General features: G+C 41.9%; 1 protein-coding gene across 4 annotated transcripts in view; it reads left to right on the forward strand.

The window, feature by feature from the left end:
• Nucleotides 1-17429, forward strand: part of LOC125453945 (sperm-associated antigen 16 protein) — an 825922-nt gene that overhangs the window by 445278 nt on the left and 363215 nt on the right. For all 4 annotated transcript variants that reach the window (XM_059647037.1, XM_059647038.1, XM_059647039.1 and 1 more), the window contains one exon: nucleotides 5581-5766. In XM_059647037.1, coding sequence (XP_059503020.1) covers nucleotides 5581-5766 — 186 coding nt within the window. The remainder of the gene's footprint in view (nucleotides 1-5580; nucleotides 5767-17429) is intronic.

A 17429-nucleotide genomic window follows, 5' to 3' on the forward strand; every position in this document is an offset into this window, starting at 1 on the left:
GGGCACAGGTGTGATAGATGACCAGGAATTAAAATGAGTAGGAGTGTAGGCAGCAGAATCTCAGATAAACTCAAGTTTGCATGTATTCAAAATGCGACGTCACCAGGGCCTTATGGAGATAATAGGAACCGCAGATGCTGGCGAATCCGAGATAACAAAGTGTAGAACTGGATGAACACAGCAGGCCAAGCAGAATCTTAAGGAGCCTGATCTACATGTGTCTCCAGGCTCATACCAATGTGATTGATATTTAAATGCCCTCAAAGCAAAAGCACTCTGTTGCATCAAGTAATATAAAGAATAAGGAGATTACAAAAACAAAATGAGACAGAATGCTTGATTCAGACCTAGGCATCTAATCAGGATACAATGAAGGCATAGTTAGTCCTGCCATTCCTGTAGTGTCTTTCTTGCTAACACCTGAGGATTAGTGCTAACATTGGAAAAGAACTGCCAATGGATAAGTCAACCTGGTATCTTTTATAATTATATTCATAGAATCATAAATTCTACCCAAATTCATTTCTGTCTTTTCTAGCATTTCACACTCAGAGATACAGGATCAATCGTCAACAGTCAGAGGGAATACCACTGGCAACCTGTAATTTGACCCAGAGCCATATTGGATATTAGGATTCATAGTTTCAGAACAAGTAGAAGCCAATAAACCTCAGGATGATTACCATCTAAAGTCTCCCTCAGCTTGCAAATCAGCATAGTTCATAGTGAGTGTCATTTAGAAAGTGCACCACAGTTAGAAGTGCACACTTGTGCACAGATTGGTTCAAACCAAGAGAGGTTTGATAGTAAAAACCGAAAGAACTGCAGATGCTGTGAAACAGGAACAAAAACAAAGTTGCTGGAAAAACTCAGCAAGTCTGGCAGCATCTGTGAAGGATAAAACAGAGTTAGCGTTTTGGGTCCAGTGATCCTTGTTCAGAACGTGAGGAATGTGATGTTTGATAGTTTCCCTTAACTGGCTGAAACCTAGACAGCACAAGTATCAGACTATGCTTCAGTAGATGATGAGAAAATCATTATATGGGAATAACCTACCAGGCCTCATCCCCACCTGTCCCAGATGCATCAATTCATGGAACCATTGGTGTGAGTATCCATCAGACTGTTCTGTTATGACCCAAACTTATTTTCACACTGCAGATGTTATCCATATAGTAATAGGGAATAACAGCAGCAGATTTATTCAAGTACTTTATTTTAACAAAAAAGAAAGAGAATAAGATATAAATATAGAAGGAAACCAAAACTAAATTGAGGAGAGGCATTTATTCTGTTCAATAATAGAAGAGGAAATAACAGTATAGAAAACAACAGGACTATAAACAGATAAATATTCAGGACCTGTTAGTGTCATGCAAAGTGATGAAAATAAATGGGTGAAGGAATTATAGAAACATTATTTGCAATCTGTCAAAACTCAAATGCATTCCCTTATTTACAAATAGGATGAGAGGGAAGCCACGTGGTCAGTTTTGAAATCTGTTGTTAGGGATATAGTGACTGTTCTGAAACTATGACCAAGACTTCAGTCGTCTATCCTAATATCCTGTATGGCTCTGGATAGGGATTCTATGAAATATAGAGCAGACCACAGAGAACTAGTGTAACTTTACGAATTGTTATTTGACTAACCTATTTGAGTTATGTGAGGAAATCATTAATGAGGCTGATGAAGGAGAGACCATGGACCTTCCCAGAAAGCATCAATTAGGTTCCACGGAAAGGGCTGAATTTAATATTTGTTTTGTTAAGTGTGAATTGCATTGAATGTTTTGAAGGGATTCTTGCTATGAAGCCCAATGACATTCTTATCAAACATGGCTTATTGATACCCCACCCCTATGGTGTCCCTCATGTCTGAATTTATCCCATCTTAACACACATTGTTCCAAGAAACAACCCATAACTTATCAGAGATTCATCATAAAATTTCTTGTGCCCATGCCATCTTTGAAAGGTTGCTCTGCAACTGGTCAAGCATTGGCAATTCAGAGTTGCCCCTCACCAACAGTGTAGTAGCATAGCAGCCATAAAACCACACTGTTGTAGGCACATGACTGCATGGCTGACATGTCCTCGCACATCAAATCCCATTCTCCCATCATAATCGCTGTTTAACAGCCACACCACACAGAATACCTATCATTAACTGCATTCCGTCTCAACACCTTCTCTTGACCACCACTACTCTGTCCACAGTATCTACTAGACACTTGCATCTTGTCATTATCCAGTAGGGAAATATCATAGATAAGCAGTTGGGCAAGCCAAAACATGAGCTTTCATTGACAACAGTTAAATGGATCAACAAAGGAAGATGGTCGTGGTTGTTGGAGGTCGGTCATCTCAGATCCAGGATTACTCTGCAGGAGTTCCTCAGGGTGGTCTCCTAAGCCCAATCATTTCCAATTGCTTCATCAATGACCTTCCATCCATCCATCAAAAGGTCAGAAGTGGAGATGTTTGCCAATGATTGCACAATGTTCAACACCATTCATGAGTCCTCAGGTACTGAAGCAGTCCGTGTCCAAATGCAACAAGATCGGGACAATTTCCATGCTAGGGTTGACAGGTGGCAAGTAACATTCATACCATACAAATATCAGGCAATGACCATCACCAATAAGAGACAATCTAGTCACTGCCCCGTGATATTCAATGGTCCTACCATCACTGAATCCTCCGCTGTCAACAGCCTAGGGGTTACCATTGACCAGAAATTCAACTGAACTCACCACATAAGCACAGTGGCTGTAATAACAGGTTCGATGCTTGGAATACTGTGGTGAGTCATGCACCTCCTGACTCCCCAAAGCCTGTTCAGCATCTACAAAGGCATAAGTAGGGAGTGTTGGAGATTGTAAGGACTGCAGATGCTAGAAGCTACCGTCCATAAATGTGGAGCTGGAAAAGCACAGCAGATCACATAGCATCCAACGAGCAGGAAAGTCAACATTTTGGGCTGACAAAGGATTTTGGCCCAAAACATTGACTTTGTTGCTCCTCAGATGCTGCCCATCAGGCTGTGCTTTTCCATCTGCACATTTTATTGACACATGGCAAGGATGTGATGAAGTACTCCCCAGTTGTCTGGATGAGTGCAGCTCCAACTACACTTAAGAAGTTTGACACCATGCAGGACAAAGCAGCCTGCTTGATTAGCACAACATCCAAAGCATCCACTCCCTCTATCACCACTGCTCAAAGGAGCAGTCTGTATTCTCTGCAAGATGGACTGCAGAAATTCACCAAAGATCGTCAGATAGCAACTTTCAAACTCACGACCACTTCCATTTAGAAGGACAAGGGCAGCAGGTACATGGGAACACCACAACCTTGAATTTCCCCTCCAAGCCACTCACCATCCTAGCTTAGAAATATATCGCACCCCCCCCCCTTTCACTGGTGTTGTGTCAAAATCCTAGAATTCCCTCCCTAATGGCATCATGGATCAAACCACAGCAACTAAACTGCAAAGTTTCAAGAAGGCACTTTAACCACCACCTTCTGAAGGCCAACTGGGGACGGGCATTAAGTACTGGCCACCAGTGACAACCACGTCATACAAATGAATAAATAAAAAATAAATAGATTTTGAGGGGGAAGAAAAGCACTCTGTCCCCTGCAGTGCCCACCTCTTCCTAAAGGCATCAAGAGCATTGATGGATACATTGGTGCTCTCTCTTCAAGGTTACCTCGGTTCGAATGTAACTATGGAAGGGGGCAGGCAGCCAGCAGAAATGACCCTGTCCACAGTTTGCCACCTGGACCCATTTATTGCCAGCCCAGCAAGGCTCAGACCTGCAAGGAGGTGCTTCGATCTGCCCACACCTGTCTGTACCAGGTGCCTAAAGACTAAGAGTTGGGGCTGAAGTGCAACCAAAATCACAACAGAAGGTTTTTTTCAAAAGAAGGAAGAGCAAACGCCCACAAACAATATATACATGGTCCATGGAGTCCACAGCACCGCAGAATAAACAGTTCGTCTGGGAGTCTGTGAATTGCCACAATCTACAGTTTTGATTAAACATTGTATGACTTGGAAAAGAAATAGAAAGATAATTAGACTTGTCTAAAGGTTGGACAGGCTATCCCACTTTTATTTTTGAAATCAAAAGTAGAGGAGTGATCTAATAAGATAACACAGTGTGAAGCTGGAGGAACACAGCAGGCCAGCAGCGTTAGTGGAGCAGGAAACTGACATTTTGGGTCAGGACGCTTCAGTGACCTCATAGTTGTCTTCAGTGTTATGAAGATGTTTGGTAAAGGAATATAGATGGAAAATTAGAGGGTTAGGAGGTGGCTCATGAAACATCAGAACGTTGAGGGACTATTGAAGTCAAAAATCCCCTTTCTATACATTTTATTTAGTAAACATGTTCTGTTTGCCATTTTCATAGGGAGTAATCAAGGGTTGCTTTAAAACATTTTCCCTGTCATTTCATATCAGTTCAAAAAGCCCCAGAAATCTTCATACAAAAAAAATTCTGATATTCTTCTTTTCATCAAGTGCTTCTCTTGAAGCATTATAACACTCTGCCTGTGACCTAGGCTATTACAGGAGATTTCTTTCTGGAAATGTACCAGCATTAAGACCTGAGCAAACTGACAATTTTTGGATTTGTTTCAAAATACAAATTAGAATATGAGATCTTTTAAAAATTTGTCACCCCTGCCCCACACATATTCTTTTAACCTGGAAAAGACATTTTATTAAAAAATGTTTTAATGAAAGTAGATATTCTAAATTAGACCTGAATCTACAAAGCAAAATACACTAACTTTTTTCTTGATTTCATTGACTTAAACTTAAGGATATGTTTTGATAAATGTTTCTCAATGGAAAGGATCTATTATAGAACTGAATTTTTAATTTAAAAAATTAGTTCCATTTTAGACATTTTTGCATTTAATATCAATTTATAAATATTGATTCATCCTCAGATATTCCTATCTTGTTGTACTTTACTAATCTGTGAGCCCCTGATATTTATTGAATTGTGGACATCTGGATCTAATCGGTGTCACAAAATGTCAGGACTTGAATATTTAAGGCCAATGGCCTAGTCCAATGTGTTATTACAAACTTAATTCTGAAGATGAGATACAATATCAATGTCAACATAATAGGATGAATATTAATCATGTTAGTTCTGCAGGTCATGATCTCAGCTTCAAACTGACTTCTGAAACTCTGTTTCCAGACTGAACAACATATACTAGTTTTTATGTGAACCTCTGAATAACACTCTGGATTAATAAATTAAAATCAATTGCCATGAATAATCAAATATTCCATTATCGTTCTCTAATGGTTCTATCAGTTCAATGGATAGTGAACGAAATGGAGCCTGGTCTATTCTGCCTCAAGGAATTCCTTTCTTTGAATAAAACAATCAAATAAACCAGTTCTTCCCAGAGTTAGACACCTTCTGGCATTCGTTGCGCTTTGATGAGGTGGATTTCTGATTGAAAAATAAAAATAAAAGAATGCAACAAGACAAAATGAACAAAAAAAATGATACCATAATCTCATTCTATGAATCCTTTTTTCTGCAGTGGCAACATGCTAGCTACCACCAGTGGAGACAAAACAGTGAAGATTTGGGATTTTACAAAAGTTGAATGTGCATCCACATTTACTGGCCATCTTCATGCTGTCTGGGGCTGTTCGTGGCACAGCTGTGGTGATTTTGTAGCATCTTGTTCCATGGATAACACTATTAAGATCTGGGATATTAACAGGTAAGGAATTTGTTTTTGTGTGTACAAAAACAAAGTTGCTGGAGAAGCTCAGCAGATCTGGCAGCATCTGTGAAGGAGAAAACAGAGTTAATGTTTTGGGTCCGGTGACCCGCCCTCAGAAGTGGGGACTCAGAACCAGTTCTGAGGAATGGTCACCCGACCCGAAACCTTAACTCTCTTTTCTCCTTCACAGATGCTGCCAGACCTGCTGAGCTTTTCCAGCAACTTTGTTTTTGTTGCTGATTTACAGCATCTGCAGTTCTTTTGGTTTTTGCTTTTGTGTAGTTCACATAGGATGTTACTTTCCACTGACAAATATAAGTAATCAGTCAATGATTTTGCAGGATAGCTCTTAGCATCAGTAACTCAGCTTACACTTGATCTTGGTGTCTGTTCTTATCTCGATCTTGCAAAAGTATGCATTAAACGTCACTGTCTCAGTGTGAAAAACAGCAAAGAAAATTGTGGCAAGGCATTGTTTTTGAAGGCTTCAAATGAATATTTGTGGAGGACCGAAATTTTGTCGTTGTGGTTCATATGCATCTCTCTTGTGATAACTGACTTGCAAGTACTTCAGATTATTCATCATGGAATCATAGGGTAGAATTTTTCGGAAAATGACATTTCCCACCTCATCACCAGAGATTCATCAAGGAACACACCTATGCCAAAACTAGCTGTCCCACAACCATTTAATGCCCTAAAGTGGCATTAAATGCCCTACTTGGCTGGACATGGGATTTCTGCCCCTCACTCAGCAATTGTCCTCTCTCGGAGAACAGGGGTCAATCAGATTGGCCATCAGCTTTGTAGTCTCAACAGGGCCAATAGTAGTATTGGCCAGATTCAGATGTAGAAGACAGGACCCCCATAAGTCAAGCCAGTTGTAATCTCTCCCATTTTAGTCTTTCTTTTTGAAGCTTCCCTAATTATGTGCAGGAATGTTACTCCATGGGTCCACAGTGAACACTACCTGACATTTAGAATCTAGAGATAACAAGGTGTAAAGCTAGATGAACACAGCAGGCCAAGCAGCATCAGAGGAGCAGGAAGGCTGACATTTCGGGCCTAGACCCTTCCTCAGAAACTTCTGAAGTAGGGTCTAGGCCTGGAACGTCAGCCTTCTTGCTCCTCTGATGCTGCTTAGCCTACTGTGTTCATCCAGCTGTACGCTGTGTTATCTCAGATTCTCCAGCATTTGTAGTTCCTACTATCTCTCAGTCACTGAATTTATTTCTGCAGTCATCTCTTAACTGTAGCAGTCCTCTTTTAAAATACAGACAGTGAAGTTAAAAGTTCAGTATATTTATGAGTAGGTTTTGATTCATTGTCATGCTACGTTGGACACTTCTGTTGAATCTTTTTTCAACCTTCACTTCTCAAAGAAGTGTAACCTCAGTATCTGTAATCTATCCATATAGATGAAGTCTCCAATATCTTCACATCCTTCCTAAAGTATTGTGCTCAACATTGAACACAATACTGCAGCTGAGGTCAAACCAATCTTGTAATTCCTGGGTGTGCTGTTTTCTACATTGTAAGAACTCCATTTGATAATCAGAAAGAGAATGGTGGTAGAGAAGGATCGTATGAATCAGTCAACATCAATTAAATTCTTTATTCACTGTGTAACAAAATTATTCTTTCTGAAAAGTGACCGAGAAGTTCAACTCTCAGTTCAAGCCTACTCTCGTGGTTTTGGTGCTGATGGACAGAACTTTGTTCCCAGAGTGGATGTCTCAGAGATTGACTGGAATGTTATCAGGCCCCGAGTCACCTCTTTTGTGAGCCCCTGCCACCATCACAAGCCAATCAGACACTTGTTAAGCCACTGACAGTTGAAGGATTCCAGGTCCACTAGCCAATCAGAGACTAACAGCTCTTTGAACTGCAGTGTCAGTAGAGAGGGTTTGCTGCTGCTGGAAAGAATCAACTGAGTTCCCTGACCCTGACCACAGCTGGGTGATGGTGGGATGCTGTTCATGGATTTGGAGTCACAGGGGAAGAAGTTGTGCAAGGGTGATCAGCAAAGTCAGGATGGCTTTCAATATGGCCCTTCCTTATCCATTGCTTTGTCCCTCATTCAACTGAGGATCTCTGAATGCAGAGCCCCTAGGGGCCACCAGACATACATGCCAAAGTTTTCTTGTCACATAGTGAGCCCTCCTCCTGCCACTAGATTACTACTAATAGAGGCTGCATAAGGGCCTTAACTAAACGTTAATTTTTTCACTTAAGGGCTTTAAATGGTGGTGGGTTGGCAAAACAACCCATGGGCCTTCCCACCATTTACTTATTTGGATTGAATATAGGATAGTGATGGATTCCCCACCATCAACCATATGGCCATGTAAACAACCAAATGCCTGATTACATGGCCACCAAACATGTCAAGGAGGAGGGCACAAGTTTTGATCTAGTGTGTGCAGTAGTTTTATCAGTGCTAGTTTGTGTTTGCATATCGACAATAAATGAAAAGGGGTTCCATGAGATTATGTACTGGAATGGACAGGTTTAGTTGATCTATATTCAATTTGCCCAAGAAAATTTCTAACAAAATACAGTGGCAAATAAATAAACAGTTTTCCTGATTTACAATTTATGATTGTCTCGGACATTAGCAACAGTATTGTGGACTTATGTGAATGGTGTTCTAAATTGGAGGAAGGCCAATTTTGTCAGTATTCGGCAAGAACTTTTGAAAGTTGACTGGGGGTGGATATTCGCAGGTAAAGGGATAGCTTAAAAATAGGATGCCTTCAAAATGGGATAACAAGAGTCCAGAAACTGTCTGTTCCTGTTAGGGTGAAGGGCAAGACTGGTAGGTGAAGGGAATGCTGGGTGATTAGAGAAGTTGAGGTTTTCTCAAGAATAAGAAGGAAACGTGTGTCAGGTATAGACAACAGGGATTGAGTGAATCCCTAGAAGTGTGCAAAGGCAGTAGGAGTATGCTTAAGAGGGAAATCAGGAGGACAGAAAGGGAACATGAGATAGCTTTAACAAATAGATTAATGAGAATCCCAAGGGATTCTACAAATACAAATTCTACAAATATTAAGGGCAAAAGTGGAACAACGAAAAGAGTAGGGTCCTTTATAAACCAGCAAGGCCATCTTTGTGTGGAACTGCAAGAAATGGAGGAGATAATAAAGAAGTATTTTGCATCATTGTTTACTGTGGAGAAGGATATGGAAGATAGAGAACATGATCAAATAAATAATGACATCTTGAAAAATGTCCATAATACAGAGGAGGAGGTGCTAGACATCTTAAAAAGGTGTAAAGGTCGATAAATCCCCAGGACTGATCAGGTGTACCCTAGAACTCTGTGGGAAGCTAGGGAAATGATTGCTGGGCCCCTTGCAGAGATATTTGTATTATCAGTAGCCACAGGTGAGGTGCCTGAAGACTTGAGGTTGGCTAACATGGTGCCACTATTTGAGAAAGATGGCAAGGAAAAGTCAGGGAACTATAAACTAGTGAGGTTAAAATTGTGCACCTTCCCCTGCAACCGCAGGAAGTGCTACACTTGCTCCCACACCTCCTCCCTCACCCACATCCCAGGCCCCAAGATGTCTTTCCATATTAAGCAGATGTTCACCTGCACATCTGCCAATGTGGTATACTGTGCCCACTGTACCCGATGTGGCTTCCTTTACAGTGGGGAAACCAAGCGGAGGCTTGGGGACCGCGTTGCAGAACACCTCCGCTCGGTTCGCAATGAACAACTGCACCTCCCAGTCGCAAACCATTTTAACTCTCCCTCCCATTCCACAGACGACATGTCCATCATGGGCCTCCTGCAGTGCCACAATGAAGCCATCTGAGTTTGCAGGAACAGCAACTCATATTCCGCTTGGGAACCCTGCAGCCCAATGGTATCAATGTGGACTTCACAAGCTTCAAAATCTCCCCTTCCCTAACTCCATCCCAAAACCAGCCCAGCTCGTCCCCTCCCCCCACTGCATCCCAAAACCAGCCCAGCTTGTCTCCGCCTCCCTAACCTGTTCTTCCTCTCACCTATCCCTTCCTCCCACCTCAAGCCACACCTCCATTTCCTACCTACTAACCTCATCCCACCTCCTTGACCTGTCCATCTTCCCTGGACTGACCTATCCCCTCCCCACCTATACTGTCCTCTCCACCTATCTTCTTTTCTCTCCATCTTCGGTCCGCCTCCCCCTCTCTCCCTATTTATCTAGAACCCCCTCCCCATCCCCTCTCTGATGAAGGGTCTAGGACCGAAAAGTCAGCTTTTGTGCTCCTGAGATGCTGCTTGGCCTACTGTGTTCATCCAGCTTCACACTTTGTTATCTATAAACCAGTGAGCTTGACATCAGTGGTGGGCAAGTTGTTGGAGGAATCTTGAGGAACAGGATTTACATATATTTGGAAAGGCTTGGATGGATTAGGGATAGTCAACATGGCTTTTTGCATGGGAAATCATGTCTCACTAAATTGATTAAGTTTTTTGAAGAAGTAATGAAGAGGATTGATGAGGGCTGAGTGGTGGATGTGATCTACATGGACTTCAGTAAGGCATTCAATGAGGCTGTTTGTGGTAGACTGTAATTAGCAAGGATAAATAACCTGAAATACAGGCAGAACCAGCCATCTGGATATAGAGCTGGCTTGAAGGTAGAAGACAGAGGGTGGTGGTGGAGGGTTCCTTTCAGACTGGAGGTCTGTGATCCAGTGATGTGCCACAAGGATCGGCCCTGGATCCAGTGCTTTTTGTCATTTATACAAATGACTTGGATGTGAAAATAGGAGGTATGGTTGGTAAGTTAGCAGATGACACCAAAATTGGTGGTGTAGTTGACAGCAAAGAAGATTACCTCAGAGTTTGGTGGGACCTTGATCAGATGGGCCAATTGGCCAAGGAGTTGCAGATGGAGTTTAAACTGGATACATGTGGGATGCTGCATTTTGGAAAGGCAAATCAGTGCAGGACTTATGTACTTAGTGGTAAGGTCCTGGGGAGTATTGCTGAGCAAAGAGGCCATAGAGTGTAGTTTCATAGTTCCTTGAATGTGAAGTCCCAAGTAGATGGAATAGTGAGGAAGGCTTTGGTATGCTTGTCTTTATTGGGTCAGTGTGCATTGAGTATCGGAGTTGGGAGGTTATGTGGCGGCTGTACAGGATATTGAACAAAGAACAAACAAAGAACAGGGCACAAAACAGCTAAGGAACAGGCCCTTTTGCCCGCCAAGCCTGCTCTAACACATTTTGCTCTTCCATGTTAAAATTGTCTTCACTTTCAGGACCCATATCCCTCTATTCTCTTCCTATTCATGGATTCACCCAGATGCTTCTTGAATGCTGCTTTTGTGTCCACTTCCAACACCTCTTCTGACAATGTGTCCCAGGCACTCACTACCTTTGTGTGAAAAATTTGTCTCACACATCTGTTTTAAACTTCCCCCTCGCACCTTGAACCTGTGTCCTCTCGTAATTTATCCCTCCACCCGGGGAAGAAAACCTCATACTTTACATTCTATCCATTTGGGCAGCACAGTGGCTCAATGGTTAGCACTGCAGCCTCACAACGCCAGGGACCTGGGTTCGATTCCAGCCTCGGGTAACTGTGCAGAGTTTGTACATTCTCCCCGTGTCTGCGTGGGTTTCCTCTGGGTGCTCCGGTTTCCTCCCACAAAGATGTGCAGGGTAGGTGAATCGGCCATGCTAAATTGCCCGTAGTGTTCAGGGGTGTGTGGGATGCTCCAAGGAGCAGTGTGGACTTGTTGGGCCAAAGGGCCTGTTTCCACACTGTAGGGAATCTAATCTAATCTCATCCATACCATTCACAGTCTTATAACTTCTATTAGGTCTCCCCTCAATCTCCTGCATTCCAGTGAAAATAAACCCAGTCTAACCAACCTTTCTTCATAGCTAAAATCCCCCATAGCAAGCAAGATCCTGGTAAACCTTTTCTGTACCGTCTCCAAAGCATCCACATCCTTCTGGTAGTGTGGTGATCAGAACTGTACACAATATTCCAAGTATGGCCTATCTAAAGTTCCATAAAGCTGCAGTGTAACTTATACTCAGTACCCCTTCTAATGAAGTCAAGTATGCTATAAATGTTTTTACTGCCTTATTTTCCATGTGCTGCCACCTTGCATGATCTGTGGACCCACGAACTCAGATCTCTCTGCATATCAATACTCCGAAGGTTTCTCCCATTCACCATATAATTTCCACCAGTACTCGACCTTCCAAAATGCATCACTTCAATTTGTCCAGATTAAACTCCACCTGCCATTTTTCTGCCCAGGCCTCCAACTGGCCTGTGTCCTGCTGTATTTTCTGAAAATTCTACCCAGTATCTGCAACTCCACCAATCTTTGTATCATTCACACCCTTACTAATTAGCCCAGCTATGTTTTCCTCCAAATCATTTATGTTGATCATGAACAACAGAGATCCCAGTACTGATCGTTGTGGAACGCCACCTAGACACAGCCCTCCATTCCAAAAAGCATCCTTTCACTGCCAAACCCTGCATCCTATGACTAAGCCAGTTCTGTATCCATCTTGCTAGCTCACCCCGATACCATGTGACTTCATCTTTTGTACCTGTCTGCCATGAGTAACCTTGTCAAAGACTTTACTGAAATCCATGTAGACATCAACTGTTTTCCCCTTATCAATCATCTTTGTCACCAAAAAACTCAATCAAGTTAGTGAGGCATGATCTCTCCTGCACAAAACCATGCTGTCTATCACTAATATGTCCATTTGATTCTAAATGCATATAGATCTTGGCTCTGAGAATCTTTTCCAATAATTTACCGATCACTGATGTGAGATTCACAGGCCTGTAATTTCCTGGTTTATCCCTGCTGCCCTTCTTAAACAACATTCGTTATTCTCCAGTCATCTGGGACCTCACCTGTGCCCAAACATAATACAAAGATGGCTGTCAATGCTCCAGCAATTTGTTCTCTTAGCTCTGTCAGAATACTGGGATAGATCCCATCAGGACCCGGGGGCTTATCTATCATAACACTTCTTAAGACACACAATACCTCTTCCGTTTTAATAGCAACTTGGCTTAAAAGCTCAACACTCCTTTCCTGACATCGTCCTCTGCCAATTTGTCCTCTTTGGTGAATACTGACACAATGTATTTGTTTAGGACCTCACCTACTTCTTCTGGTTCCAGCCATAGATTCCCTCCTTTGTCCTTGAGTGGGTAAACCCTTTCCCTGCCTACCCTCTTGCTTCTTATATATGTATAAACAGCCTTGGGATTCTCCTTAATCCTGTTTGCTAATGACTTTTCAGACTCCTTTTAGCCCATCTAATTCCTTGTTTACGTTCTTTCCTACTTTCCTTCTCTACTTCAAGGGCTTTGTCAGTTCCCATCCTCCCAGACCATACGTATGCTTCCTTTTCCTTTCTGATCAAGGTCATAACATCCCTGGTCATCCAAGGTTTACATAACTTGCCATACCTAATTTTCATTCTCACAAGTAATGTGCCTCTCCTGAACTCTTTATCAACTGCCATTTGAAATATTCCCACATATCTGATGTAGATTTACCCTCAAAGAGCCGCCTTCAATCAAAATTCTTCAGTTCTTGTCTAATATTTTTGTAGTTCATCTTTCCCCAATTTAACACGTTCACCCAAGAACTGCTGTTATCCCTATTCATGAGTATCTTAAAATTCACAGTATTATAGTCACTACTCCCAAAGGGCTCCCCCACCTAAACTTCACTCACCTGGCCAGACTCATTTAGCAAAAATAGGCCCAGTATAACTCCTTGCCTGGTTGGGTTGTTTACATATTGTGTCAAGAATCCCTCCTGAATGGTCCTTACAAATTCTCCCCCATTCAATCTCTCTACATATTCTCTCCTCTAACTCCCGCCAGCTCTTGGGGGGCCTGTAGTGTATCCCGAGCATTGTGATTTCACCTTTCCTATTCCTCCTCTGAGAAATCCTTCCTCCGCACAGCTGTCAGATACTGTATTTGACCAGTTTTGGAATACTGCCTACAACTCTGGTCTCCTTGTTATAGGAAAGATGTTGTTAAACTTGAAAGGGTTCAAGAAGGATTTACAAGGATATTGCCAGCTTTAGATGGAGGGTTTGAGCGATAAGGAGAAGCTGAATATACTGAGGTTATTTTCCCTGGAGCATCAGAGACTGAGGGTGACCTTATAGAGGTTTACAAAATCATGAGGGACATGGATAGGGTGAATAGACAAGATCTTTTCCACAGAGTGGGGAAGTCCAAAAATAGAGGGCATAGATTTAAGGTGATAGGGAAAAGATTTAAAAGGAATCTAAGGGGCAACGTTTTCATACAAAGGGTGGTGCGTGTATGGAATGAGCTGCCAGCGGAAGTGGTGGATGCTGGTACAATAACAACATTTAAAAACATCTGGATGAGTAAATGAATAGGGTTTAGAGTGATATGGGATAGATGCTGGCAAATGGGACTAGATTAATTTAAGACATCTGGTCGTCATGGCCGAGTTGGATCGAAGGATCTGTTTCCGTGCTGTACAACTCTATGGCTCTATTGACTCTAAAAGAAATTGTGTTTACCTCTTTATAAAAAATTATTTTGTTGAAAGTCTGACCCTCATACAGAAGAGTGTTTCCTTGACTGTTAGACTGATTACCAATCATTTTCATTTCCTTTTTATTAACATTTATATTAATTTTTAATTCGGTTGTGTTACATGTTCAGAACCATGTTTGCACCTGACCTTCAATACAATACACAGATATTTACTTGCAATTTAATCTAATGAGTGTGTGGGCGATAATACAGCTATTCACCTAAGAGGCATGAATCCTGACCAGAGAAACCTAGTTAACTTAAGTTCTTATATCATGCTGCCAGGAATTTAGACATTCCAAAGTCAAAAGCTACATATTTAGTATACCCTATATTTCTGTCCTGCCTTACTGTTTAGTGCATGCACAAAGCCAAAGCTTGTCATGGTTGTCAGCAACGATCAGTCAAGGGATTGACATGTTGCTGTGTGGCATTGTGCTCCATCAATATCACATCTACTTAACGCTACTTGTACTCAAGCTAAATGGCTTCATCTCAAAATATAAGCAGAATAGGTCAAGTCAAGGAGGACTCATATTCTGGGTGTAGCCACAGTCAGACAAGAGTATGATCCAATCTCAGTCCAGGGGCTTGGACATTGTCAGTTGGCTGATCAAGGTGGTCAGAGTCAGATGTTCAAAATTGTTACAGGAATGACCTTGACTAAATTGTAAGTCCAGTGCAAACAAGTCTAGGGATTCAGTAAATTCAGAGAGCATGCAAAAATTAGCCTGGGGTCACTTATCAGTCCGAACTGTCGTTTCAAGTCAGTGGAGAGTGTCAATCCTAGGTGTCTGATGTGGATGCCAAGTTGGGGAAGTCAGTTGTGTGGATTGGAGGTAGCATGTTGAAATGCAGAGACAGCAACAACTGTGATGGGTGGCAACTCAACATATTAGGTTGGGAGACGATAAAGGATATAAATTACGAGAAGATGATCAGGGATCAACAGTCATATCGCTCTGGCTATCTTGGGGTACAGTACACCATGATGATGTTTATGACTACATTCTAAAGTTGGGTCTTGAAGATAATGCTGGGAGATAAAACACCCAATCTCGTCTGAAAAAGCACCCAGAATGCGCAAAGTAAGTGGTTTCTCCCTGTCCGAGCATACTGGTTCCACTAGTGGGTGGTTCGAGGCCTTTCAAGGGGCAATTGCATTCAATACCCACTTAAGTTGTGCAGGTTGAAGACATCTGTAATCATAGCATTCTACATGTGAAATACACACAGTGAACAAGTATGTTGGATACACATCCTGACCATGAGCAATCTTGAGCATGTCATTGCAGATTATCCATGAAGTTGAAGTAATCACAAGTAACATTAATAATGTGGGCCATAATTCACAAAGACAATGTAAAGTCTCATAGGCTGCACAAGGGCATGGAGTAGCTTTCCTCTCACCTTGACTTCCAAGTATTCGCCAACATAATCTTATATACAATACTGTCCTTTTTGGGTAACAGGGATGGGAGTAATGAGGAAGTACGTTTCCAGTAATCCTACTGAATTTACAATCTCCTGCTTTATGTTTGTGACATGACATGATACATACATCAGAATTAGGTATGCTCTGTCAAAGGGCCATGTAGAAGCATTTCATGGTGTCTTTGTCAGAATCCTCCATGGTGCACTGTAAAGAAGGCTATGCTATATTCTGAGTGTTGCGAATGTTGAGTGCTCACAATACTAAGGATATGTTCCATTTGTGATATTCCTGACATAGATTTATTGGAACAATGAGTCAGCCACAAAAGGCATCATCATTGCTGTTGCCATGGTGGAATGTATATGCCAGCTCGCTCAGGACCAGCAGCTGTCAAACAGTCTCCAAATGAGAAAATTGCAGTTGATCTGATGTGAAGGAGATGCAGGAGGCTCATAAATATTGTTGTAATTGGGGATAGTATAATTAGGGGCATAGACACTGCTCTCTGGGACCAGGATTGAGAGCCCAATGGTTGTATTGCCTACCTGGTGCTCGGGTTCAGGATATCTAAACTTGGAATGGGAGGGTAAAGATCCAGTTGTCATGGTCCATGTAGGTACCAACGACATTGATAAAACTAGGACAGAGGTTCTGCTGAGGGATTATGAACAACTAGGAGCTAAATTAGAAAGCAGAACCAAAAAGGTAATGATCTCTGGCTTACTACCTGAGCCACAAGTTAATTGGCACAGGGTAAACAAAGATTATTCAGGTAAATGCATGGCTTAAAGATTTATGTGGAAGAAATGGGCTTGAATTCATGGGACATTGGCACCAGTACTGGGGATGAAGTAACCCGTTCTGATGGGATGGTCTTCATTGAATTATGCTGGGACCAGTCTCATAGCAAATCACATAACTAGAGCTGTAAACAGGGCCTTTAAACTAAATGGGGGGTTGGTGGAGGTGGGGTGAGGTGCGTGGGGAAGGTTTAGTTGTAGGGGAAATTAGAAAACCCAAATTAAAGGAGATAAGAGTACAAGTTAGTGATGTGACAGATGGTTACCAGACAATAAAGGTGAGGGACAGAACGGGTGATTGTCTTTATGCACCAAGGACTTATAAAAGAGTAGGGAAATTTACCAGCAGAATAAATTTAAAAGCATTATCTGTAAATACACAAAACATTCAAACAAAATTAATGATTAATGATGCAAATGGAAACAAAAGGGTACAGTTGATGGGATATGGTTACAGAGTGACCAGGTCTGGGAATTTAATAACCAAGGGTACTCAGCATTTTGGAGGGAAAGAGTGAAAGGACAAGGAAGTGATGTAGCTTTGATGGTGAAGGAACAGATCGGTGCTGTAATGAAAAATGACATAAGCATTGGAGATAAAGATGTGGAGTCAGTCTGGATAGAAATAAGTAATTGCAAAGGGAAGCAGTACTTGGTAGGAGTAATCTGTAGGTCTCCAAACAGTAGTTCCACAGTAGGGCACGGTATAAAATATTAATATTAGAGGCTTGCAAGAAAGGTATGACAATAATCATGGGTGACTTTAACATGTACATAGAAAGGAAGAATTTAATTGGCAAGGGGAGCCTGGAGGCAGAGTTCATTGAATGTATGAGAGTTTGTTTCCCAA

Source organism: Stegostoma tigrinum, chromosome 7 (genome assembly GCF_030684315.1).
Source record: "Stegostoma tigrinum isolate sSteTig4 chromosome 7, sSteTig4.hap1, whole genome shotgun sequence".
NCBI classification, from domain to species: domain Eukaryota; kingdom Metazoa; phylum Chordata; class Chondrichthyes; order Orectolobiformes; family Stegostomatidae; genus Stegostoma; species Stegostoma tigrinum.